The sequence below is a fragment of the Panthera onca genome (assembly GCF_046562875.1).
Source record: "Panthera onca isolate mPanOnc1 chromosome E3 unlocalized genomic scaffold, mPanOnc1 haplotype 2 h2.Chr18_unloc_1, whole genome shotgun sequence".
In the NCBI taxonomy this organism is placed as follows: Eukaryota; Metazoa; Chordata; class Mammalia; order Carnivora; family Felidae; genus Panthera; species Panthera onca.
Window position 1 is genome coordinate 90,110 of NW_027675824.1, and position 25,027 is coordinate 115,136.

Sequence of the window (25,027 nt, forward strand, 5' to 3'; positions counted from 1 at the left end):
CGGTGTTGGAGAGCCTCCCCCTACTGGAGGGCACGCAAGCCCTTCCGGCCCTCCTGTGGGGTGGGAGGCCCGGGGGCCCTGCTCTGACGACGTCGGGGAGCAAAGCTGGCCCAGGAGGGTCCCCTTAACAGGGCAGCGCAGGCCCCGACTAGGGGGTGATCGCGTCTCAGCTCCAATGGTCCGGAGATGCCTTCAAGGACTTTACGAGAAGCCAGAAATCCAGGTGTTTTTATTTTTTTTTAATGCGAAAATCCAACTTTTAAAAAAAAAAATTTTTTTTTAACGTTTATTTATTTTTCAGACAGAGAGAGAGACAGCATGAACGGGGGAGGGGCAGAGAGAGAGGGAAACACAGAATCGGAAGCAGGCTCCAGGCTCTGAGCCATCAGCCCAGAGCCCGACGCGGGGCTCGAACCCGCGGACCGCGAGATCGTGACCTGAGCCGAAGTCGGACGCTTAACCGACTGAGCCACCCAGGCGCCCCGAAAATCCAACTTTTAAATGTTGGCTCAGCTTAACCAAGCACACGCCAAGCGAGCCGAACAGGTTACAAGCCTTGTGTAGCCCACCCTCCACCCCAGCCCCCTCCCTCCCTCAGCATGAAGGCCAGCGCCCCCTCCCTTCCGGGTCCCCCTGAAAGCCGCAGTCCCCCCTCCAAGACCGTGGCTCCCCGAATGCCCCTCAGCTGGTTCCTCCCCAGGAGGTCCAAGGAGGGAGGGGATCATGCCCTCAGACCCCCCTGGGCACAGAGGCAGGGGTTGGCCCGGTGACCTGTGCGTGCTGGAGGTGACAGTCCCCCTCCCCCCCAGCATCCCTGGTGGGAGAACAGAGGCGAATCCTGGTCCCTGTTCAGCCCCGGGCATAAGTTTCCACAAAGCTATCCCTGTGGGCTCAGGGCCATGCCCGCGCCCGGTCGTGGGTCACAGCTCTCGGCCGAGGCTGACAGGAGAGTTCCAGAAGAGCAGCAGGGGCTCCGGAGGAACCTCCCCGCAGGCCTCTGTCCCCCTGGGCACCTGCCTCCTCTGTCCAGCAGTGGGGAGGTCCTGCTTCTGTTTGTTCGTTCATTCGTCTCCGGACGGCTCCAGCCCTGGACCCACAACCTCAGAAGGACCCACGTGGTCCCCAGGAGACCACCGGGGCTTTTCCGCAGTCAGGAGGCGGCCGCCCCCCCGCCTGGGAGTGTTTGCCGCGACATCCTGGGTCCCTCTCCAAGCCTCACCTCCCACCCCACCTAGAGTCCCTTTCTGAGGCCCCCGGACCCACTTGGCCTCTGAGTGAAACAGCGGAACACGGTCTGGCGGCTCAGCCCGCCTGGGTCCGGTGGCTGTGCGGGGTCTGGGCCCCATTACTCACGGCCACTGGAGCCCAGGCACAGGCTCTCCGGGACACCACACCCCCACAGCCCCTCTGTGTCAGGCCCTGCCTGCTTCCCTCACCGCCGCGGCCCTGCAAGGCACCAGAGCTTGAGCGGGTGACGGTGCCATGGGGCCCGGTGGGGGGTCGGGGGGTGCCAGGCCGCCTGGCCATCCAGAGGGTTCTCCTGGGGCCACGCAACCCAAGCCTCTGGGGTCCGGTCAGCAACAGGCCCAGGCCCGGGGCCGGAAGAGGCAGACGTGGCCTCCGTCCAACGGGTCACGTGTCCCCATGTGCCGTGGGGCTCACCGCAGGCGCGTCCCTGGACCTCTGTGTGATGCGAGGCGTTCGTGACACCACCGCCAGGCCCCCAGCCTCCGGGAAACTGCTCCGCTCACAGCCGCTGCCGGAGGCCGACCTCTGGCAGTCACCTTTCGCGACAGCACCACAAAAATACCAACTTCACCCCCTGCACCTCCGGCCTCCCTCGGCTTCCCTTCCCAGAGGGCAGACACACCTGCCGAGTCCACGACTAAGCCCATTTGCCGGGTGTGCAAACTGAGGCTTTCGTAATGAAATCGTGTCGTTGGGGCTCAGGACTTCAAGGCCGCCCAGCACGGGGCCCGGGCTCCTCACCAGAGTCACTCAGCGCCACCTTCCACCTGACCTTTCAGACCTTCGGGACGACCTCCGGGCCTCAGCTGGTTGGCCCAGGAGGGGCATTGGCCTTAGAGCAGAGGCGGGTGTTTTAGCCCATCTCCTCCTCCTCCTCCCCCTCCTCCCCCTCTCCTCCCCCTCCACCTCCTCCCCCTCCCCCTCCCCCTCCTCCTCCTTCCCCTCCTCCTCCCCTCCTCCCCATCCTCCTCCTCCCCCTCCTCCCCCTCTGCCTCCTCCCCCTCCCCCTGCTGCCCTCCCTCTCCTCCCCCTTCCCCTCCTCCTCCTCTCCTCCTCTTTCCTCCCCTCCCCTTCCCCTGTCCCTCCTCCCTCTCCCTCCTCCTCTCCCCCTCCTCCCCCTCCCCCTCCCCTTCCCCCCCCTCCCCCTTCCCCTCCTCCCCCTCCTCCCCCTCCTCCTCTGCCAGCTCCTGCCCCTGCTCTGTTCATTCTCTCCACCCCCGGCCTCCTCTCCCCAACCCTCCCTGCCTGCACCCCCCATGCCGCCCACACTCAGCCTGGAGGTTTCCAGGGGGATCAGGAGGGTCCGAGGACGGGGGCTTGGGGTGATGGCACTTCTCCCGCACCAGACCCCCTTCCTGACCCGTCCCGGTGGCCGCCCACTCCCCTGCCAGGCTCTGGCATCAGCCCAGCCACCGGCCTCCCTTAAGGCAGAGGCTCAGACGGTGTCGGTCCACGACGAAATGTGGCCCCAAAAGCAATTACCCGGCTATGGCGGGCGGGGCTGTGTGGGGACAGGGCAGAGGTCCCGCGCCGGGATTTCCTGTCTGTCCATGCAGTAAATCCCCGCACGGAGGAGATTGGTTTTTCCTCATGACTGATGGTCCCCGGCCGGGCTGAGTTTGTCCTCAATCCTGCGGCGAGATCGTCCACCGGTGCGGCGGAGCGATTTGTTCGCTGCCCACAGCCCTTGAGCGACGGGTGAGCGGAGCTAAGCTCCAGCCCCGCCCCCGCCCCCCAAGCGTGTGCCTCGGGCCGCGTCTCCGGTGGTTTGGGGTCACGGATTTTTCTAATTCAGCCACTCAGAGGACACCTGTTCCTGAGTCCCGCCGCTGCCCCGTGCGGCCCACAGTGTCCCTGCCTGCACGGCGTCAAAGCCCAAACAGGAGCCGCAGAGAAAAGCCAGCCCAGCCCAGGCGCCCCTCGGGCCCTCACCCGTCCCCAGGCCACACTATGGCTACTTACCTCGTCCCCGGTGCCACCGCAGCCTAAGCCCCCACCATCTCCCACCAGGCCCTGCTGCAGTCCCCTCTCTGGTCACCCTGCCCCCGCCTTGCACCCCACCTCCCAGGCCTTCCCCACGCGCAACCAGGAGGAACTTGCCCAAATGCAGAGCTGACCGCGTCCTCCTCTGAAAAGCCTCCTGCCAGTGGCTCCCTGTGGCCTTCCAGGTGAAGGGCGCACTTTGTGCCGTAACCCACACGCCCCGAAGGCTCTGACCCCCGACGACCAACTGCTCCGCAGCAGACCTCGTGCCCTCAGCCTGAGCTGCAAGCGCTGTGTCCTGTCACGGCGCCGCACCCAGCATTCCTCTCAACCCCAGGGCCTTTGCACAGGCTCTGGCTTCTGCCCAAACTCCCTGGCGGCTTCCTTCCATCCCTGCTGCAATGGCCCTTCCTGAGAGGCCCACCCTCACGGCTCCAGCATAAACCAGGCCTCCCCTGGGGGTGCTTCCATAGCATTTCCCCCACTCGGAGGGGATACTTTTGTTGCTAGAATTATCTGAGTGGTCTCTGTCTCCTCACTGGAATAGAAACTCCACGAGGGTGAACATCAGGTCCTCCTGACTCACCGCGGCAGCTCCAGGGCGCCGTCATGCCTGGCGCATAGAAGCCGCTCAGCCGGTAGTTCCCGGATGAAGGGGGCCCACCGCAGGTCGGGGGTGGTCTCGGGCAGGTACGGATGGGCGCCGAGCAGACCCCCTTGTACGGGTGCGCGTACAAAGCGCTGACTCAAGCTTGTACGATGCCGGTGGGTGCACGTGAGCCCAGGGGGTGTGGACCCAGAGACGCCGGGCGCAGGCATCCAGGGCAGACCAATACGTGCTCATCCGGGCACTTCCCACCTTCAAACCCCAGGTCCTCCCTCCCCGCCCCCCCCCCCCCCACCAGGTTCAGGCAGACGGTGGCATTTGCCCCCTGTGTGAACACAACCCTCCCAGGAACTCTCGGTAGGGACCCACTGGGACCACGCATCCGGCCCGCCTGCAAATGCTTCCTTTTGTCTCACCAGCAGCCTTCCTGCTGCAGGCTCCACGGGCCTGAAAGACGGCTCGTTCTCCCCTCCTGCCCAACAGGTGCCCAGACAGAGAGGAGGACTTGAAGCCAGAGTGGCCCCGTGAGCCTCCTGGCCCGTGCAGGGGGTAAGAAAGGCCTTGGCTTGAGCCGTCCGCACACCATAATCACAAACTACTTGCACGATTATTTATTGAATATTTTTCTTCAAGCCAGCTCTGTCTTTTTTACTTAAATGCCTATTTTTGGTTTCATCCTAAGCAACAGCGTCTGTGAGATCGTGACACCGATGTGCCCGTTACACGTTTTTTCCTAATACACATGTACATGAACACAACTATTAAAATAGGTTGAAATTTTGCCTACGTGTCAATTCAGATCATCTCCTGGACGTCTGTGGTCCAGCCGCCAAGTACAGAAGGACCTCAGGTGAGAAGGAAGGACCCCAAGATGCCGGGTGCCCTGGGGGCCCAGCCCCACGTCTACAAGTGGTATCGTCTTGCCCAGAGGCCAAAGCCCCAACTCCTTGCCCTGACGTTCAAGACCTTTGTAAGGGGACCCCAATGTCCCACCGAGAGCCATTTCCCTGAGAGCCCCACACAGTAGGTCTGCAATATTTGCCAAATGAATGGAAAATGGATTAATGAATGGCCCGCGTGATTAGTCAACGCATGCATAATGAATGAGCACACACCTCCGCGCGGGTGTCTGCTGGGATCTGAGACTCAACCGAACCCGCGCCTGACCCAAGCCCCAAATCTGAGAGTCTTTGCCAACTTTCCCTTCCTCCCACAGCAGTCTGTTGATTTCTGCCCCCTGACTAGCTCCTGAATCCGCCCTCATGGTCCCATCCCTTGGGGCCACCTTGCAAGCCAGACCACCCTCTTCCCTCCCCTCGAACATCGTAGGATAAAGGGGGGTGTGGTGCTCAGGAAGCACCGAGCTTCCCAAGGAGGCTCCGTGTCCTTCTGCCTGGCTCCCCCGTCCTCCTCACACCCCGTGGCTCTCCCTTCTCTCCACACCTGCCGTCTAGACTGTTGTAAAGTTCCTAGAACATTCCAGCTTTCTTCCTCTCCATGGAATGGATGTCTTGCCTACCTGACATCTAGACAACCTTCTTTTTCCCAAAGGAGCCCTCCTGACCACCATCTCCTCCTCCCTCCCCCAGCAGGTGCTGCCTTTGGCACCCCCCCCCCCAGCCCCTAACTTTCCCTCATCGAGAAAACAGCAAACACTAACAAAGCACTCACTATATGCCTGGCTCTGTTCTAAGTGCTTTGCGTGTATTAGCTCACTTAACCCTCATGACAGCTGCAAGAGGTAGGTATAATGATTATCCCCATGTGCCCATGGGGAGGAGGCACAGAGAGGTTAGGTCACTTGCTTAAGGTCTCACGTGGAGGAGCTGGAATCTAAACCTAGGCTGCCTCGGGGCACCGGGGGGGCTCAGTCGGTTAAGCGGCCGACTTCGGCTCGGGTCACGATCTCGCGGTCCGTGAGTTCGAGCCCCGCGTCGGGCTCTGTGCTGACAGCTCAGAGCCTGGAGCCTGTTTCAGATTCTGTGTCTCCCTCTCTCTGACCCTCCCCTGTTCATGGTCTGTCTCTCCCTGTCTCAAAAATAAATAAAACGTTAAAAAAAATTAAAAATAAATAAATAAAAAAAATTGTCTTTAACCCAGGCTGCCTGGCCCTGGAGTCGGGCACCACAACACCACCGTACAATAACCATCTGTCTAGTTATCTGTCTTGCCCACCCGTGAGGACAGACACCCTGTCTGGATGGCTCAATATCCTATCTCAAGTGCCTACTGCAGTGTTTGACACATCGTAGGGGCACAATGAGCTTTATCATTGGATAGATGGATACACGGCTGATTAAATAATGAGGATGGGTCCTACGTGAAAGGAGGATGGATGAACGTCTGATACAGGAAGGATGACAACTGGTAGATGGATGATGGATGCATGGCTGGAAGGATGGATGGATGGATGGAAGGAAGGATGGATGGATGGATGGAAGGAAGGATGGATGGATGGATGGAAGGAAGGATGGATGGATGGATGGATGGAAGGATGGATGGATGATGGATGGATGGATGGATGGAAGGAAGGATGGATGGATGATGGATGGATGGAAGGAAAGAAGGATGGACAGATGACCGATGGATGGATGGATGATGGGTAGATGACGGATAATGGATGGATGATGAACGAATGATGGGTGGATGGAAGGGCAAAGAACATTCTCTACTTGGGGGAAAGCTCTAGAATTCCTTCTGGGAAGAGATGAGGCTCTGGTTCAGACCCCAATTCTGCCATTTGCTAGCTCTGTGATCTTGGGCAGGTTACTTCATCTCTGTGACTCTAAGTTCTCTCATCTTTACAATAGGCCTGTTTCCCCAGGCATCTGAGCCCTAGGACTTGATGTAAAGGTAGCTCCAGACACAGGGTAAAGGGTCCCCAGGGGGTCAGGGCAGCGTAGGGCCCGGGCTTGAGGGCCTGTCTCCCAAATTTTCCACCTGCCTGACCCACCCCCACCTCGCCCACCCTCCGGAATCCAGGGCGGCCTGCCAGCCTGGCTCCACCCCGACCCAACCCCCTAGACCCAGCTACACTCTGCTCTCCTTCCTTCCCGAACCTCAGTGTCTGGCCCTGACCCCAGCACACTCAGGCCGTCTCACCTTCAGGTTCCTTGAGGACCCGACAGGGTGGGGCCACAGGGGGGGCAGCCACAGCCCAGAGAGCAACTGGCCTCCACACACAGCAAGACGACAGGTTCAACAAGCATTTATTGTGGCCCTGCCATGTGCCTGCTGTGTGACCCCCCTCCCCCCTGCGGAGCCAGCGCCGGGAGGCCCCACCCACTCCCTGCCTCGCGCGGGGCTCCACACCGCCCGGCCCCTCCTGAACTTCCTGGCCGGCCCTCAGCGGCCGATGACCTTGCCTCTCCTGGCGTCCCAGCTGCACCGAACAGGGCGCCGCATGTGACGGCAGCAAGGGTCAGGAGCTGCTGTCCCAGAGTCGCCGTGCGCAGCCCTGCGCATTCCCTCAGGCCACCCCGGCTCCATTGCCAGGGCCCCGAGCCCCAGACAGCGGTGGGAAGGGTAGGCCTGCGTCTCCCACACAGGCTGGGTCAGTTCACAGCACACGGGCCGGGTCTCCAGGGGCGCCAGACCGGTGGTCTTCTGGCAGGGGGCCGGTTCCGACGACCGTCTGAGGTCCGGGGGCCAGGCTGGGTCACACCCAGTGCCCCAGGACCCAGCACTGACGGTTCAGCTCCGGCATCTCGTGAGCGGAGCTCCGCGGCCAGGAATCTCCCATGTGTGGGTGGTGTCCTGCCAAGAGACGGGGCGGTCAGTGCCGACGGCCGCCCCCCGCCACCCACACACCCGCTGCCCGCCGCGGCACCCTCCTCTCACACTCTCCCCACCCACAGCCCACCCGCTCGTGCCCCTGCCACCTGTCAGCACGCCCGCACCGCCCATCACAGCATCCTCCTCCCCCCTGCCCCCTCGACGCCCCGCTGCCCTCATCCCCATCCACCTGCAGCCCGCAACACCCGCACCCTCCGCCTCACCTGCTCGCTTGTCCACTTCCCAACCTGCCGCCGCGTCCGCTAACTCACCGCCGTGCACCCATCCGCCAATGTTCCATCCGCCTGCCCTGTCCCCCCCCCCAACCGTCCCGCCCCGCCCCGCCCCCCTGCAACCACCTCTGCACGTACCCGTGTGCCCACCGCCCCGTCAAGCGTCCCTGAGCTACACTGTGTGGGAGGGCGAGAAAGAGAACAGGGTCCGTGACTCTGGCACCGAGGGGGAGGGCCCGGGGGCACCCAAAGCAACTGTGAGCAGCTTCCTGGGCCAGCGGAAGGCTGGCTGCTCTCGCCCCAACCCGACATGCTCGCTCCTGGGTTTCTCTGGATTCTCGGACGCTCACCGCCTTCTAACACACCAGACCCACCTGCTGAAACGTCCCTATACCTACTGTGCGTCCAACCCCCCAGGCCCGGCTCACGTCTCCCCTCCTACAGGAGGGCCCTGCCATCTCTTTTGCCGCCCCTGGGTGTTTTGCTCATCTCAGAGCACACACCCCAAGCGGCAGTCCCCAGCTCCGCCCCCATTAGGCCCTGAGCGAAGGAGAACGATGGCTTGACCCGTGGCAGATGTTCCCTGACGGATCAGAGCCGGAGGAGCCCGAGAGGGGAAAACAGAGGGAGGAGAGACGGGCCAGCGACCTGGCGTTCACGGTCTATACCCTACTTGATTCCAGCCTCACAAGCCTGTGAGGTAGCAACCACCCATTTTACAGATGAGGGAACTGAGGCTCAGCGGGCACAAGCAGCGGTCTCGCGATTCACAGCTATGGTAGAGCCGGACTCAATCAAACTTCCGCATTAAAGATGTCTGCTCCGTGTTCTGTTCCCCTCGGAGCGCTCGTGGATGCTCAGACATTCCTGTCATCCTTCAGGGTCAGACGGGCCCTTTGTAGCAAGCCCCCCGGAGGTGGGAATTCCTGCTGAGGCCAAGCGCCTGCTTGCACACCTCTTAAGACAGGCAGCTCATTACTCTTCCTGCACCCCCAAAGCAGCTCTATTGGGACGGTCTTCCTCATGACAAAGGCCGGAAGGGAACAAGCAAAGGTGAGGACAGTTGTGCCCATTAGGGGGTGGGGGACGGTTGTGGGTTTTGTTCTGTGTTTTTGCTTTGACTTTTTGGGTTTTTCTTTTTTAATTAAAAAAAGATTTTTTCTAACGTTTATTTTTGAGACAGAGAGAGACAGAGCATGGACGGGGGAGGGTCAGAGAGAGAGGGAGACACAGAATCCGAAACAGGCTCCAGGCTCCGAGCCGTCAGCACAGAGCCCGACACGGGGCTTGAACTCACGAACCATGAGATCGTGACCTGAGCCGAAGTCGGATGCTTAACCGACTGAGCCACCCAGGCGCCCCTGACTTTTTGTTTTCAATATTTTTTAATGCTAGTGCTTTGTAATTTTACCGTATTTTAAAAAGGGTGCGAAATATTTGGCAAACATTCTGGAACCGTTTGGCCTCAGGAAAAACATTTGTTTTGGCCCCAGTCACCGAAATAGTTGCATTCTTTGGAAGTAAATGCTGCCAAGATTATAGGTGTTTGGATTTTTAAAAAAAAATCTAGAGGCAAATATTTGATGTGCAGAAAGATTTGATTGTTTTTCTGAATGAATATTTAAAAGTGATCGTGGCTGCTCTTACCGTTGCCAACAGACAGAACCCCGGAGAATTTGTTGGAACAGAGAAGTGATCATGCATTCTGAAGGAAAAAGGAAGGCCATGATCCCTGCCCTTCCTTGAGTTAAAATCAGGCTCCTTGTCTCCTGGATCCAGAGGCCAAATCACTGAGGACTGGGGCCCTCCTTTCCTCTTCGGCCTCCCGGGAGGGGGTTGGGGCCCAGAGTCATTTACAGTGGAGAGCAGGGATTCTGTCCTCCCCATGCCTGAGGAGGTCCCCCCACTGCCACTCCAGGCCACCATGACCTTCTCTTCCCTTCTCTCAGTCCCTTTACTTTTTGGCTAGTCATCAGCCAGTGTAGGCAAAAGGTTTTGCCAGTGTAGGCAAAAGAACACCTTATGCTGTAGACTGCAGAATCCCACCTCAAAATGTCAACGAGGCCCAATCAGATGACATAAATGGGTGAAGCAGCCAGAAGGGGCCATTCTTCAGCTCTGGCCAACTGTTGCCATGGAAAACGGGCCCTCAGATTTTCCAAAAAGTTTAGAGACAATGAAAATCAGAATTTCGTAATAAAATCTCCTGGCTTTAAATAATGACCGTGGACGCTTTTAAAACCATCTGTGGGCCAAGTAGCATCTCTCGGGCTGGACTCGGTCCCCACGCACAGGAGGCCATTTCTGACCTCTGACTATTTCCCTGCCTGCATTTTCGTTCCAGGCTCTGTTCCGTGGCTTTACACATTCTGGTCCCTTGGCCCAGTGCCCTTCCCTGCTGTTCTCTGGCTATTGAGTGCCCCATTTGTCTTTCAAAGGCTCCCTGCCCCCCCGCCGCTGGAAGAATTCCATGACCTTATAGGCACAGGCCTCGCTCCCTCCTCTGTGTTCCCACAACACGCTGCAAATCTCTTCTCCCTGGGCTTGTCACTTCGTGTTAACGAGGGTCCCCCCGGCTAACCTGGGGACTCAGTGCAGGCGGGGACCGGGGCTGCTGTCATCCTGGAGCCTTTGGCCGCCAGCACCTGGCCGGGCACAGAGCTAGTCCTGAGCTGACTTTTTATAACAAACGAAGAAACCATGCGGGACGAGGATGGAGCGATTCTTAAGCTTGGGGAAAGGGCTCTGCCTGCCGTTCCTGTTCGGAGATGCTGTACGTTACGAGAGGCTCTTTGGTCAGTCTCTCCTTTTTTGGACCCAGGCTGAAGGGGAAAGACTATACTTGCAGTCTGGCAGTCAAAGGTTCAAATCAATGGGGCGCCTGGGTGGCTCAGTCGGTTGAGCATCTGACCCTTGATTTCGGCTCAGGTCATGATCTCACGGCTGTGAGACTGAGCTCCACGTCAGGCTCACCCTGAGCGTGGAGCCTGCCTAAATCTGACTTCGGACAGGTGTGGAAATAGCAAAATACCAGCACTAGAGAGGATCTGGATCCAACCACCTCTCTTCACAGATGGGGGAGCCAAGGCTCCAGGGGGTGGTGGGGGGCAGGGGGAGGGGGGAAGAGATCTGTCCAAGGTGCCACTCAGAGGGTTGATAGCAGGTACTGTGTTTTAAATTCCCTCGGAAGCTCCCAGGCTTAGCAGAGTATTTGGCCCAGATGAACATGAACATATTTAATGTCCTGTCTCTTCGGTCCTAACTTCTCCATCATTCAGTGGAAAATCATTGTCACGAACTCCCTCAAGGCACCTAGATCCCAGGGGATCAGCTCTTAGCTCTGCTGAATTGTGTGCAGTCACATCCTCTGTTCTGGAACGGATTCATTGAGTTGGAAGGGCCCTTTAAAGCCAAGAATGCCGATGCCACCACACAGGTGTCAAAAGGGAGAGGGGGGCACTTATAGGGGATGTAACTTGTCCAAGGTGCTCTGAAGCTGGTAGAGGAATCGATGACGGTGGGCACGTGGCTGGGATTGGCGTTTCTGACCCCACAGCAGCCCAGCCCAGAAGAAACAGAGGAACGCCAACACCCCCGCCCCGTCCCATCAATCCCCCCACATGCACTCTCCAAGGTGCTGAAAGCCTCTCTTCAAGACTCACGGCCCCACCCACGGCCTAACCTCGAACTCTTTCCTCTAGAAAGAGATGGGATTAGGGGAGTGATGAAGAAATGAATCAAGGTTGGCACTGAGGTGTCTGGCTTTGGGGGCCCTTCAGCTAGTGACACTATCATCCCTTTGCAGTTCCTAAAATGTCACCACCTTGGCGAGGGCACTATGACTGCCTCTCCAAGCCAACCCTGCTCCATAAATCTGTAACCTGAGGGCACTTCAGAGACTCTGGCATATTTGGTAATATCCATTTACTTGATTCCTCCCAGTTTCCCCTACGAGGCTCTGTGTGACATGAGGACACAGACTAGCTCTGCTGTTCTTACTACTGTGTCCCCAGCACCTAGCCCAATTCCAGGGACGGGATTGATAATGCAGATCTGGGGAGAAGAGCAGGTGTGTGTGAGATCCACGTGGAGGGGAGGCTGGATTGTGTCTACCTTGGGGGCAGCTTGTTTTAGGAGCCCAAATGGGGGCCTCGTCCTTATCCTCGCTGGAGTCCATCTTCTTTTTTTATATATAAAGGTATTTTTTTCTTTGGGTATTTATTTATTTTGAGAGAGAGAGAGAGAGAGAGAGAGAGAGAGCATGTGCACAAGGGGGAGAGGGGCAGGGAGAGAGAGGGATAGAGACAATCCCAAGCAGGCTCTGTGCTGTCAGTGCAGAGCCTGATGCAGGGCTCAAACCCACGAACAGTGAGATCATGACCTGAGCTGCAATCAAGAGTTGGATGCTTAACCAACTGAGCCACCCTACCCCTGGAGTCCATCTTCTGGGGACCCCATGTTTCTTGGGCCATAACATGCTCCTCATCTGTTTTCCACACTTGGGATCAGGTTGAATCCACTTAACCTTCCACCTCTCCCAGGACCACTGATTTCTTCATTCTCTTATCAAACATTTGTTGGGCACCTACTGTGTGTCAGCCTCCATTCTGGGTGCTGGATCTGCACACCTGGGTGAGACATCTGCCAAGTGCTAGTGAGGGAGACAGACACACACCAGAGGAAATGACGAGGGCACACGTGTCCCCAGCTCTCCCAGTGTGGCAGGACCCATTCACTGTGCCTCATGTACACTGGCTCATTTAATCCCCTGAAATATGAGTGGTGTGCCATTACTGTGCCCATTTTACAGATGAGGAAAGTGAGGCCCAGACAGGCTAAGTCATTTGCCCAAAGTCTCACTGCTGGATTTCAACCCAGGCAGCCTCCAAAGGCCGAGCTTGTAACCACCATAAAACCCCACCTTATAGACATGAGCCTCAGGGCAGGAAAATGCAGAGGTGAACATGTCCACCTCTGGCAGGGGGTGAAGAGGGGCCTGGCTGTCATCCCCAGACCCTTGAACTAGACTTGGAAAGCAACGTGAAGCGCGCAATTCCACTGGTAGGGTTTGTTTTTCGCCAAGCAGAGGAAGGGAACAGGTCTTTTCAGGCAGAAGGAACAGAGTGTGAAATAGGTTCTTGGCAGGTAAATGAGGTTTTCAGGAGGTGTGAAAAGCCTAGCAATGTTGGTGGCGAGCAAGAAGGTCTGTGTGGCTGGAAAGCAGGGTGTACGCGGCTGGCGGGGTGAGGCGTGGAGGGCTGTGGTTGCCAGAGTCGCTGGGTGCCGGGGGGGAAAAGGTCCAGCAATGCCCCCTCAGGGGGACAGGGTTCATCTGCCCCTGGGGTTTGCACCTTATCATCAGACTTCCCTGATGTGGATTCCTCGGCCGTGCCCCAAACCAGGAAAGTGGAATCTCCAGGGATTTCTGTATTTTAACAAGAGCCCCCAGCGTTTCTTAGGACCAGGCGCCCCTGGAGGAACACTGCCCTGGGCAGAAACGGTCATGGACTAAGCTAAATCATTCGCCAGAAGTGTGCTGATGGCCGACAGCAGGCTAGGCACACAGATGTGGTGACGAGGCCCCGTCCTCCTGGTATCTCCATTCTAGTGGGGAGACACTTAGCAAAGAAGGATTCCGAGAGGGACGGATGGCGGAGAAACAAAGCGGGGATGGGATGGGGGGCGAGAAGGCCTCTTTGGGAATGTGCAGGAGGGGTTGGCATGGTGCCTGACACCCGCCATGGGAGCCAGCATGGGAGGTTTTGGAGCTAGAGAGGGATGGGGCGGGGGGGAGACAGGATCAAAACTGTGTCTTAGGAGGATGGATTGGGGAGGAATTGGCCCTAGAAGCAGCAGTTTCCATCCAGAAGCCACTGAAGAGCCCGACCAAGCGACAAGATGCAAACTCGCTCCCGGCCGCAGCTTCAGAGGGACAGGTGTTGGCTCCAGGCCGAGGACTGCTCAGAATCTGGTCCACAGAGCAGCAAGAAACAGTATCACTTGGGACCCCTTGGGAATGCAGACTCCCAGGCCCCGCCCAGCCCTCTTGAGCCAGAAACTCAGAGATGGGGTCCGGCAATCTGCATTTTAAGGAGCCACCCAGGTGATTCTGGTGTCAGCGCTGGCCTGGATCTCTCAGCCCCCAGTGCCGGGGACTCGGATGTCTCCAGGCTGCACACCTGTCTGGTGCCCAGCGACTTGGCGTTCGTGTTTATTTCAGAAATCTGTCTGTTTCCATTTTAATAAAGGAAGCAGACTTGAGCAGTACGATATTGGATTTGATTTTGATCTAATAAAAATGCCAAGCAGCTCAGGACCCAGGAAAGTCTTCGCCCAAATTCCCCCTGCTATTTTGAGGGCGGCGGTGGCAGAGACCCATCGAGACGGAATTCCCAGAAGCCACCTCTGCACCCGGCAAGTGACAGCCTCTTGCCCAGCCTAGCCTGGCCTTACAGACACACCTGGCAAAATCAAAAGCTTGTCTCGGGCATTGAACCCGACGGCTGCAATCAGCTGCAAACCCCAGTTGCCCCTGAAGGAAAGATGCAGACACCTGGACCGTATGGCAGCATCGCCTCCATCAAATGTCACATCCGATGTGCTCCCGAGCTAGCTGGTGGCACTGCAAAGCCCCAAAGGCAAGTTTCAAAAGCAAATGCCTTCCTCGGGAAAAAGAAACTGTGACAGAATCCATACCACAGTAGCCCGAGAGAAAAATAGCCGCTCCCGGAGCAGTTACGATCACCAAAGGTGCATGGAGTGGCTTAGGGAAAAGCGGCGGCTTGGGCGGGAGGTGGTGGGAGAAACCTGGAGCCAACAATTGAGCACCTGCTGTATGTAACGCACTGTTCTAGACTCTCAGAATGCAGACGCGAGCAAAACAAGACGGGGCACGGTTCCCTGGACCCTGGTTGGGAGAGACAACCAAACAAAAATCAAGCCCGTAAACATAAAAGGTAAGTTCAGAGAGGGACAGGCGCTATGAAGAACAGAAGGCAGGGTGCTACAAGGGCCACCAAGGAAGCTGGTGCGGTCAGGGGAAGCTTCTCCAAGGAAGTGGTCTTCTGGCCGAGCAGTCAAGGTGGGACAAGGTGAGACGTGCGATGAATCAGAGGGAGAGCATGCCAGGCAGAGAGAGTGGCGAGCGCAAAGGCCCTGTGAGGGGGATGCTCTGCATGTTCTAGAAAGAGAGAGGCCAGGGGGGCTGGGGCAGAGCGAGGGAGGGGGGGGAGTGAGAAAAGGTGAGGGTGGGAGTTTGGGGGCCGGAAGCAGAGATAGCACTGTACCCGGAGGAAGGGGGAAGATGGCCCCCTGGGCTGGGCTGTATCCGCCAGGGGACCAGAGATCCCAGCAAGTCAGGGTGCCTTTCAGCTCCTCACTTTTTCCACGCCCACGGGGAGAGCCATCACCCCTCCTTCCCAGGGCTGCGAAGTGCTGAGCAGAGACCTGCAAACAGTAAGCCTTTAATAATGTGGGCTCGCTGACGTCCTTCCTCCCCCGCTCCTCCTGCCCGCGTCAGCCCACCACAAAGCCGGAGCAGCTGTTCGGTGCAGAAATATTGCAAAACTCGACCAGGCATTTCCAAAATATTTTCTTGGCCCAAACCCCACTCGCGGCTAAGAGGCTGCATGTTCTGGAGATGGCGTCGTCTCCCCAGACGGCCCGATCAGGCTGCTTTTGTCGCCCGTGAGGTCGGCGAGGACCAAGTCCTCGTGTGGCTGGGCCCTGGGTCCCCGCACCCTGCCCGGCGTCTGTGGGTGGCTGTGCCCAGCCCAGGAGCCACCCACCGACACGGGGCGGCTCACCTGGAGCCAGACAGGCTGGGTGCAAATCCCAGCTCCGCCACTTGCTGGGCCTCGATTTCCCTGCCTGTAAAACGGGACGGTGTTTAGGATCAAATTAGTGGATAAATGTCAAGTTCTCGGAACATACACCGGGGTGACATAGTGTCAGCGGGCCTGGTGGCACCGAGCTCCTCTTGTCGGCTATTTTGGTAACCTAGCCCGGGAAGCGGTGGAGCTGTAGGACCCTACCAAGTTGGATCGCTGCTGGCCAAGTGTCCCCTCCCTGTCCTGCAGCCCGCCCCCAGCCCGAGCCAGAGGAGGCGCCGCGCCTCCGCTGACACGGCGCCCGCGCTGAGCCCGCTTCAGTTCTGGCCACACCACACGGCCATGCTTGGGAGCTGCCCAGTCCAGGAACACACCCCCCACGTTCCAGAACCCGGCATGGGCCCAGCCCAGAGAAGCATCTTTCCTAAAGATGTGTTGAACAAGTAGAGGAACAAATGACTTTCATGAGACCGCAGCAGCAGCCACCTGAGGGTAATTAAAGTGCCCGAAGCCAAGTCCCCCTCTGACAGCAGATGGGATCTTTCCCTTCCTGGCTTTACTGGAGCCCCCAGTGCCTCCTGTGGCCCCTGGGGTGGACAGCCATCCTCCCCCGCTACCCCGGCTGGGCTACCTGATAAAAGGCACTCCCTGGGAGAAGTGTTATGGGATCCGCCAAACCTCCCGGGGGCCGCAGGCAACCCTCCCAAGCCCCTTCCCCACCACCTTCCATGGCTCCTCTGTGACCCCCAAGGCATTAGGATCTGGCTGCTTCGCCGTCCCTCCCCACCCCAGGTGTGCTCCCTAGAGGATCTCATCGGCTTCAACTACCTCCCTTCCCACCCTGCGAGACGCCTCAACCCCACGCAAACCGCACACCACGGCCGCCCCAACCCGTCCTCTCCATACCCGTCGGTCGGGGACGCCAGGCCCTCGATGGCTGGGGCAAACTTCTGCACCTGACTGCCCCGCCCCTCACCTCCAATCAGACAAGCCGATTCTATGGGTGCCCCCGCGGGGGAACAGGCTGCTGACCTTCAAGTGCGCCAGGGCTCGCCCACCCGCCCCAGCGGAACGCAGGCACCGTGCCCCACCCCCAGCAGCCCTCAACGCCCGAGGGGATCCGCTGTTGAATCTGCGGCCAAAACTCGGACACGTGCGTCCTGCGCTGGCTGCCCGCGTCCCCTGACAGGGCTCAGGGTGGTCCCCTCCACACTGTGTCCTTCCCTGACGCCCGCCTCTCCCTGCTTAGGCTGCCTTCCCCGCTCCTTCTTGTGTTTTTCTGGGCTCACCCAGACAGGGGCTCGCTGCTGAATCCTGATCTCTGGCTCTGCTTCGGGGAGAACCCAAAGGAAGCCATTCGGACAGTTCTGCCAGCAGAGAGTTCCTGAACCCACCCACTTGTATCTTTATTGCCGAAGGTCTGGTCGCCAGCATCGCTGCTTTCCCTGCTGCGGCCACACTGGCCTCTAGTCCTGGCTCCTCCTCCGTCGGGGACTCTGCATTTGCGAGCTTCTGCCAGAAGGGTCTTCCCCTGGCCGGCCCCTTCTCATTCATCAGGCTCCCCCGCTCCTTCTGAAGCCTGGTCTGTACCTGAGACTGTCGTGTTGGTTCCTGAGTCATTTCTTACTTTCTCTCTCCCCCTAGACGGTGAGCCCCGCAAGGTGGGGGCCTCCGTCTGCTGTCGCTCATGGCTGTGTCTTTGAGGGAACAAATAATGGATTCTCTGCTGGCCGCGGACCTGGTGATTGCATGTGATGCTTGTCTTGGGGAGGAAACGCTGCTTGGGAGATGACATGGGCGCCAGGGCAGGGGTGAGGGCCGTGGGGGCTGGGCTGGGGGGGGGAGGGCTTCTGCAGTTCCCCCCACCCTGGGTGTCCTCATTCTTAATTCCGGGGCTTGCTCTTCGAGCCAGACTGGGTCTCCTCCACTCTTTCTTCGTCCTCGGGCTTCCGGGATTGGCCTTTCCTGCCCCCAAGACAGGCCCCGTGGCTTCTTTCCACCCAGAGTTTCCTACCCATTCTACAGGAAGGCATGGGGAGGCCCAGGATCAAGCAGGAGCCGATGGCACTTGCACACGGCCAGGGTTCTCAGCCTTCGTCCGTACTACGTGACTTCTGAGCCCCTCGGAGGGATTTCTGCACCCCCCTGTTATCCCTGAGGTGGGCCCTCCCCAGCCCCCTCCAGGCCCTGGTTCCTGACCCCTTCCTCCAGGAAGCCCTCCACTCCAGCACAGACACCTGGCCTGCAATCTCAGTGTGTGAGCCCAGGGTCCACCGCAGCGCCCCCCACCCCCCCAGCCCCGTTCCTCAGGCGGATCACTGGCATTCTGGCCACCTCACCGGGCCAGCGCGTCCTTCGGGAGCCCCCAGAGTGAGGACCAGACCTCTCCTCCTCTCCTCCCAGGCCCCTCCCTCCAAGCTGAGCCATTTCTCCTTCAGTTCCCGGGATCTGAGGTCAGACAGACCTGGGTGTAAGCCTCCACTGTCTTAGTGTGAGTCTCCCCCAGCAGACCTTGCGGTAGGGACGGGAGCGTGCGTGATGTCAAGGAGGTGCAGGGTGCACAGAAGGAAGGCGGCCAGCCCCGGGAGGGCTGCGAAACCCACTACCCGGATCTGTCACCCTGCAGGGGACCAGGCCAAACACAGGCCTGGAGGGAGCCCACGCAGGGAGCTCCCCAGGCACTTCCCTCCTTCTGTGATCGCAGGTAGGGGAAGCCCCCTGGCACAGAGATGCAGATACTGGCAGCCGGAGGGCACTGAAACTTCGCTTCCCACAAGCCCTGAGACAGCAGGCACGGACAGCGTCTGCTTGAACTGCTCTGCCACAGGTGGCCAAGCTGTGTGACCTTGAGCAAGCTACCCCACCTCTCTGAGCCTTAATTTCCTCAACTGCAACATGCTCGGGGTCAGCAAGCATATGAGATCAGGCATGAAAGGCCCTTGGTAGGGGGGTGAGGTGGGCATCCGGCGGGCTTAGCTGAGATGCTGCCATTTTCACTTTAATCTCACGTTGGCTCCCTCTTCTTCCGTCTGGAACAAGGCCCTCTCTCCTTTCGCCTCCCTTCGCTTTCTGGTTCAGACATTTGTTTTCCTAATGGGTGCCCTAGATTCTGCCGATGGCACCCCCCACAGCCAGGTAGATGAAGACAGTGCACTCTGGCTGCCACACGCCTCCACGGCCCAAATCTTGCCCACTGTCACCTGCCGTCGAGCCCGGAGCCGTCCTCCCCTCTGGACAACCCAACTTGGACTTGAGCTGTGGTTCGCCTGCCTGCCCTTAGGCACCCAGCGTCCCTCTCGCTTTCCCAGCAGCCCACCCCCATGGCGAGAGGGCCACGGCCGCTGCGTGCAGAGGACTTGCTACAGCCCAAGGTGCCGGGCCTCGGTTTCCCCATCTGCGGTGTGTGTCTGCGGGAGCGAGCAGGGGTACAGGGAGAGGCGGGCCTGGCTCATCTCCGGGGTCCCCTCTCCGCGGATGGCCCACGAATCTATAGTGCAGGCTACTGCAGACGAGGCCACTTACGGGCAGGGTGTCTCTCGTGGCGACAATCTAAGTGAAGGTCCTCCTCCTCGAGCCCATCCCCCTTCTCGAGCCTGGAAAGAAAAGGACCCAAAAGCCTGCGTAAGAAAGAGCGAGCTGAGTTGGCAGAGACCCAGGACCCCGAACAAAGGTACAGTCCTTTCCCCTCGAGAACAACTGTGCAAAGTAACTCTGTGCCACCACCCCCCCCACCCCCCCGCCCCGTGGGAGCCTTCCCACAACCCCCTTAGATGGGCGTCATTATCTCCACTTTGTCGATGGGGAAACGGAGGCACTGGATGCTAATGAGACCAGTCAAGCGCCACCAGCTAATAAGTCAGAGGTGGAGCAGGGACGCCAACCCACGTGTTCTCACAAAAAGACGTTCCGCTATGTACACGACAAAAGACTGCGCACAGTTTGATTTAAAAATTATACACTGGGACGCACAAAAGATTACTTGCCAGAATCTATACCAAAAGGCTAACCGGAACTAACCCTAGATAATGAGAATATAGGGATTAAATCTGTAGCCTTATTTTTGCTTCCCTCTATTTCCTGATTTGGGGCCAATGGACTCCTATCAGCTGGGTCTCTTTTCTTAACTAAATCAAAGCACTTCCTCGAGGCACGTCTACGCATAAACAAAGCCCCGGCCCTCCGATTTCTGGCACAGAAGGTTTGGAAGGTGGCTCCTTCCCACCAACGTGTGTGGCTGCCTTCTCCTCTGGCGTCTCAGGATCACTGCAGCTCCAGAGGGGGCTGGCATTGGTGTGGCAGAGAGGCGAAGCACGGAGCAGAGGCTGACGAGGGTCTGGTGGGGGCAGCTGCACACCGAAACCCTCACCCCTGGCCCAGCACTGCTTGGGCCCGAGACTGGGCAGGGCCGTGTTCCCACAATTGCGCTCGCCTCTTTGTAACCCAGATAAATTGCAGAGCTCCGCCTGGTCCAGTCCAGAGGAGCATCACCCTTCCAGGAGCACGGTCTGGTCCCCAGAGGTAGACACAATTCCAATCATTATCGTGTCTGCGGGAGAACACCGCCCGTGGCCGTACGTTTTGATATCTTTCCTCAATTCCTTTTTGCCTTTTGCTTGCTTTGCACTCCTCCACTCGCCTCATCTTTGCACCGATACCCTCGTTTCTCTCATGCAGGGACGTCTCCGTCCTCTCCCAGGCAAATGCCCCACCCCTGTTTTCGGATTCCTCCTAGCGAGTCTTATGTCTAGTTGCCCGGTGTGTCCAGATGCATGGGGCTAGAGAAGGAGACATGGGAAGGTGATGAATGACCAGCGAGCAATGCCAGATGCCTAGTAGAAGGGACAGGAACACTCGTGCACTGATCATTTTGGTTCCCTCAGACTGCTCATTCATTCATTCATTCATTCACTCAACAAGAACTTCCAAAGGACCTGCTCCGTGGAATCTACACCACATGCTGGGTGCACCACAGAAGTGCCTACGTCCCTTCACAGTCTCTGCCCTCAGAGAGCTTCTGATTGGGTAGGAAGGCAGCTTGCACACGAGTCAGAAAATGACAAGTGTTGCGGCGCCTGCTGATGCAGTTAAGTGTGTGTTAAGCATCTGACATTGGCCCAGGTCGTGATCTCGCGGTCCGTGAGTTCGAGCCCCGCGTCGGGCTCTGTGCTGACGGCTCGGAGCCTGGAGCCCGCTTCGGATTCTGTGTCTCCCTCTCTCTCTGCCCCTCCCCCGCTCCCTCTCCGTCTCTCTCTCTCTCTCAAAAATAAATAAACATTAAAAAAAAGAAAGAAAAGAAAATGACAAGTGTTGTATAACGGCACCCAAGATTGCCCACTGTACTGAGGGGCTAGGCCTAGGCTTCCCAGGGAGCAAACTCTGAACACAGTTTTTGTCGTCGTTGTTGTTGTTGTGTTTTGTTTTTTTAACAAATATTTTCTAGGGCCTGGATGGTTCCAGACAGCAGAACAAAGCCCTAAGTGTTAACGCTACAGGAAGGCAGACATCATCGGCAGATAGCCTCGTCAATGCTATGAGAAGGTTCCGTACAAGGAAAAATGTTGTTTTTTTTCTTTTCTTCTCTTTTTTCTTTTCTTTTCTTTTCTGTTCTTCTTTTTTTTCATCCCTAGGAGAAGCATCTTTGTTATTTTCCTGATAGCACAGGCTTATTCCAACAACTATAACTCCCACACAATAGAGCAAAAGTCCCCCTATAATGACACCTCCGTGTGATGGGATCACCACTGTTAGGAGTTTAGTGTATATCTTTCAGAACTTAACTTTTTTTTTTAACATATATAGTCTCAAATTAAACATGCTTTTCGGGGCGCCTGGGTGGCGCAGTCGGTTAAGCGTCCGACTTCAGCCAGGTCACGATCTCGCGGTCCGTGAGTTCGAGCCCCGCGTCAGGCTCTGGGCTGATGGCCCGGAGCCTGGAGCCTGTTTCCGATTCTGTGTCTCCCTCTCTCTCTGCCCCTCCCCCGTTCATGCTCTGTCTCTCTCTGTCCCAAAAATAAATAACAAACGTTGAAAAAAAAATTTTAAACATGCTTTTGTAACCCGTTTTCTTACCCACAAAAATCTCCAACATCTTTCCACGTCAGTACACGTAAACCTCACTCGTCTGTTTCCTCATATTGTATGTGAAAGAACAGTTAACATTCAGTCCCCTACTGACAGATATTTAGGGGTTTGTCCAGTTTCTCACGCGTCTAACCTGCAAGACGCTAAGCCCCCATCCCCAGAGGTAATCAAGGAGAGAATATCACCATTTGTGAAACTCAAACGCTGGATGGAGGCTGGACTGTGTAGCTGAGCCCATCCCTGTCCCAGAGGGCCATCTTTCTGGCCATGTCCAGTGACTCTGGGTCAACAGATGCCTGCCCCGTCATGTAACGGGCCTTGAACATCCTCCTGCGTTTCACAGCCTTAACCTTGAACCGATTGTTCATCTACCCCAGGCTCCTAGTTCTCATGGCTTCTTATCTTCTGAGATCGTTCTTCACCAGGCCTCATGCGGTGCACCTCTCCTTGGGCTCTGCCGGGACCCTCAGCCCTGGGGAGAGGGGTCAGTGAGTCTAGGAGCTGGTGTCTAAGGAGAGAACCGGCCCCACCCGGTATGGTCCCTCCCCTCCCTGGTCACTCAAACCTCCAGGCCAAGAAGCTCAAAGTGCAATAGTTAACATATCAAAGAACACCTGCCAATTAGTAAGCATTTGCTGGGGCCAGGCCTTCTGCGGGGCTTGGGGGCCAGAGGTACCACTCAGAGGGGCCTCTGCCCTTAAGCTCACGTTAATCCTGACTTAACATGCCAAGTTCTAGGCTAGAGAATGTTCATTCAGAAGGTTGGCAGGGCGGACAACTGCCTAGACCAGGTGTTGGCAAACTTCTTCTGTAAAGCTCTGGGTAGTAAATAGTTAATACGTGAGGCCTTTCTGGCCATACGGTCTCTGTCCCGACTACTCAACTGCCCCTGTAGTTTGTAAGCAGCCGCACACCATGTGTAAACCAAGGGGCGTGTTGTTTAGTAGGTTATTTACAGCAGGTGGTGGGCGAGATTTGGTTTTCGGGAGACAGTGTGCTAACCCCTGGTCTTAACAAGGGTTCTCCACTTGGAGGCCCACCGAAGTCACCCTGGGAGGTTTCAATCACCAGGCGACACTAACGCACAGCCAGGGCTGAGAACCACCTGTTGGGACCAGCAGAGGCTGCTTCGAGGGAGCCCGCCCGCACCTGCCACTGAAGCCGCATGCTGGAGGCCACGGGACCTGCTCACTTCTCAGACAGGGAGCTGGACTCACACAGGTCTGCCTGTCTCTCTGCTGTGCCGTGTGGCCATTCTGGAAAGAGCTGGTTTCCTTGCTCCCACACAGCCCCCTTTACCCGAGTCGTCCATGAAAGTAACAGATTTGCGGGCCCTCGTGAGGGGCTACGGCGTGGCAGCAGTCACGGCACGGGCTGATGGCCCTCCCATAGCCCCCCAGTGCTTCCCAGCAGGAAACACGTGAGGATGAGGAGATGCTTGGGGCACGACTGAGCCCCGCGCCCTGCGGCGAGGAGGGATCGCGGCCGACGGCAGCCCTATTACCAGGCAGCGTGGCCTTGTGCGGCTCACCTGGATCCCGTGGTCTAGCGGTTTCTATGTGGCAACGGGCACACAGCAGTAAGCATGAGCACACTGCCCCGCTGGCGAGTGCGGAGCCCGGAGCCTGGCACCTGACGCAGTGAGGACGCCAGACAGGTTCACCACCACTGCTCGTAAACCTGCTTAATCGTTCTTCCCCAGTACGCTTTGGAGTCCGAGAGAAGAGGGTGGCATCTCGCTCATTCCCCACTCGGAGGCCTCAGGGTCTAGCCGAGCGTTTGGTTAGCCGGGAAGGAAGGGAGAGAGGAGGCGCACAGGCGGCCCGAGGCTGAGATCAGCCCACGTGGGGAGCATCCAAGGTGCTGAGTGGAAAGGAGAGAACTTTCCACCGTGCGGAAAGGAGAGAAACCATGGCAAACGGCACCAGGTGACAATTACATTTGACCTGACCTGTGATTTCCTGGAGGAAATATTATGTGCTTTCTGGAGACAGGCTTTTTTTCTTTTTTAAACGGTGGTGTGAGAAATTACCCACAAATCCCAGTAAGGGCCTTGCTGGGGAAATGGGGGGTGCTGGGACCGAAGCAGTGCTCAGAAGGGCGGGTGGCGGGTGGGGGGAGGGGCAGCGAACCCCCCCCCCCCCATGCGCTTCCCTCTGCGGGTGCTGGGCGTCTCTTCTATGAGCTACTTGAGTGTGGACATGTCCCAATCACCTGTGAGTCTTGATTTCCTCCTCTGGTCAATGGGCAGAAGAAGGTTACCTCTCGAGGCGGCTTCGGGATTAGCTGAAGGATTCCATGTAAAGCGCTGTGTAGAGTTCTTCCCGATACCGTTATTACGATGGTCGCCAGCGCCCTCATCCCCCGGGGACTTTACGGCCTGTCCCTCTGTGACTTCACCTCATAGCCCCTGGCGTGGAAGGATGGTGTTTTAACATGCTCACCAATCCCCTCCCCTCAAAAGGAGCCACACACCCCTTCCCTCCATCCATGCCATCAGTCAGACCTGAGCCACGTGCTGCCACAGGAAAGGGGTGTTTTGGAAAAAGCAGGGAAAAGGCTTCAAGGCATCAGGCATGTCTGGATTCAGAGCAGAGGGCACCCACAGGAGGAGGAGGAGGAGGAGGAGGAAGAGGGGGAGGAGGAGGAGGGGGACTAGAAAGGGGAGGAAGAGGAGGAGGAGGAGGGGGAGTGGGAGGAGGGGGACTAGAAAGGGGAGGAAGAGGAGGAGGAGGAGGGGGAGTGGGAGGAGGGGGACTAGAAAGGGGAGGAAGAGGAGGAGGAGGAGGGGGAGCGGGAGGAGGAGGACTAGAAAGGGGAGGAAGAGGAGGAGGAGGGGGAGCGGGAGGAGGGGGACTAGAAAGGGGAGGAAGAGGAGGAGGAGGAGGGGGAGTGGGAGGGGAGGAGGGGGAAGAGGAGGCGAGGAGCCTTCTGCCCCAGAAGAGACAGAGTCTTCCCAAAGTGGGGACAAGGAGAGTCAGAGCAGAAACTCACAGTGAGTCGATGCTGTGGCTGGTGCCCAGTGAATGAGCCCCGGGGAAGGGTGACAGGAACCACGGTACCCGCTCTGACTTGCTGGCACAGGTTAACCCTGGCCCAAGAGCCCTGCTTTGTGGCATTGGTGACTACTCCCGGCGTGGCTGATCTGAAGGGACCGGTGTGACATCACTGACCACGGAGCACATCGGCTCCAGCCCCGCGGCTGGCTAGCGGCAAGACTACGCGTGAACTCAGGTTTATCGGTCCTCGTATCTTGAGTGTTTGTCCGTGTC

At 57.9% G+C, this 25,027-nt stretch overlaps 1 protein-coding gene across 1 annotated transcript in view; it reads right to left on the reverse strand.

Annotated features, from left to right (window-relative positions):
- Window positions 1-5,810: 5,810 nt before the first annotated feature.
- LOC132689760 (germ cell-specific gene 1-like protein) overlaps window positions 5,811-25,027 on the reverse strand; it is a 78,808-nt gene continuing 59,591 nt past the window's right edge. Inside the window, exons 5-6 of the mRNA XM_078440515.2 lie at window positions 19,197-19,267; window positions 5,811-7,594 (exon numbers count right to left, since the gene is read on the reverse strand). Of these exons, the coding sequence (XP_078296641.1) occupies window positions 7,497-7,594; window positions 19,197-19,267 (169 nt within the window). The 3' untranslated portion in view covers window positions 5,811-7,496. The remainder of the gene's footprint in view (window positions 7,595-19,196; window positions 19,268-25,027) is intronic.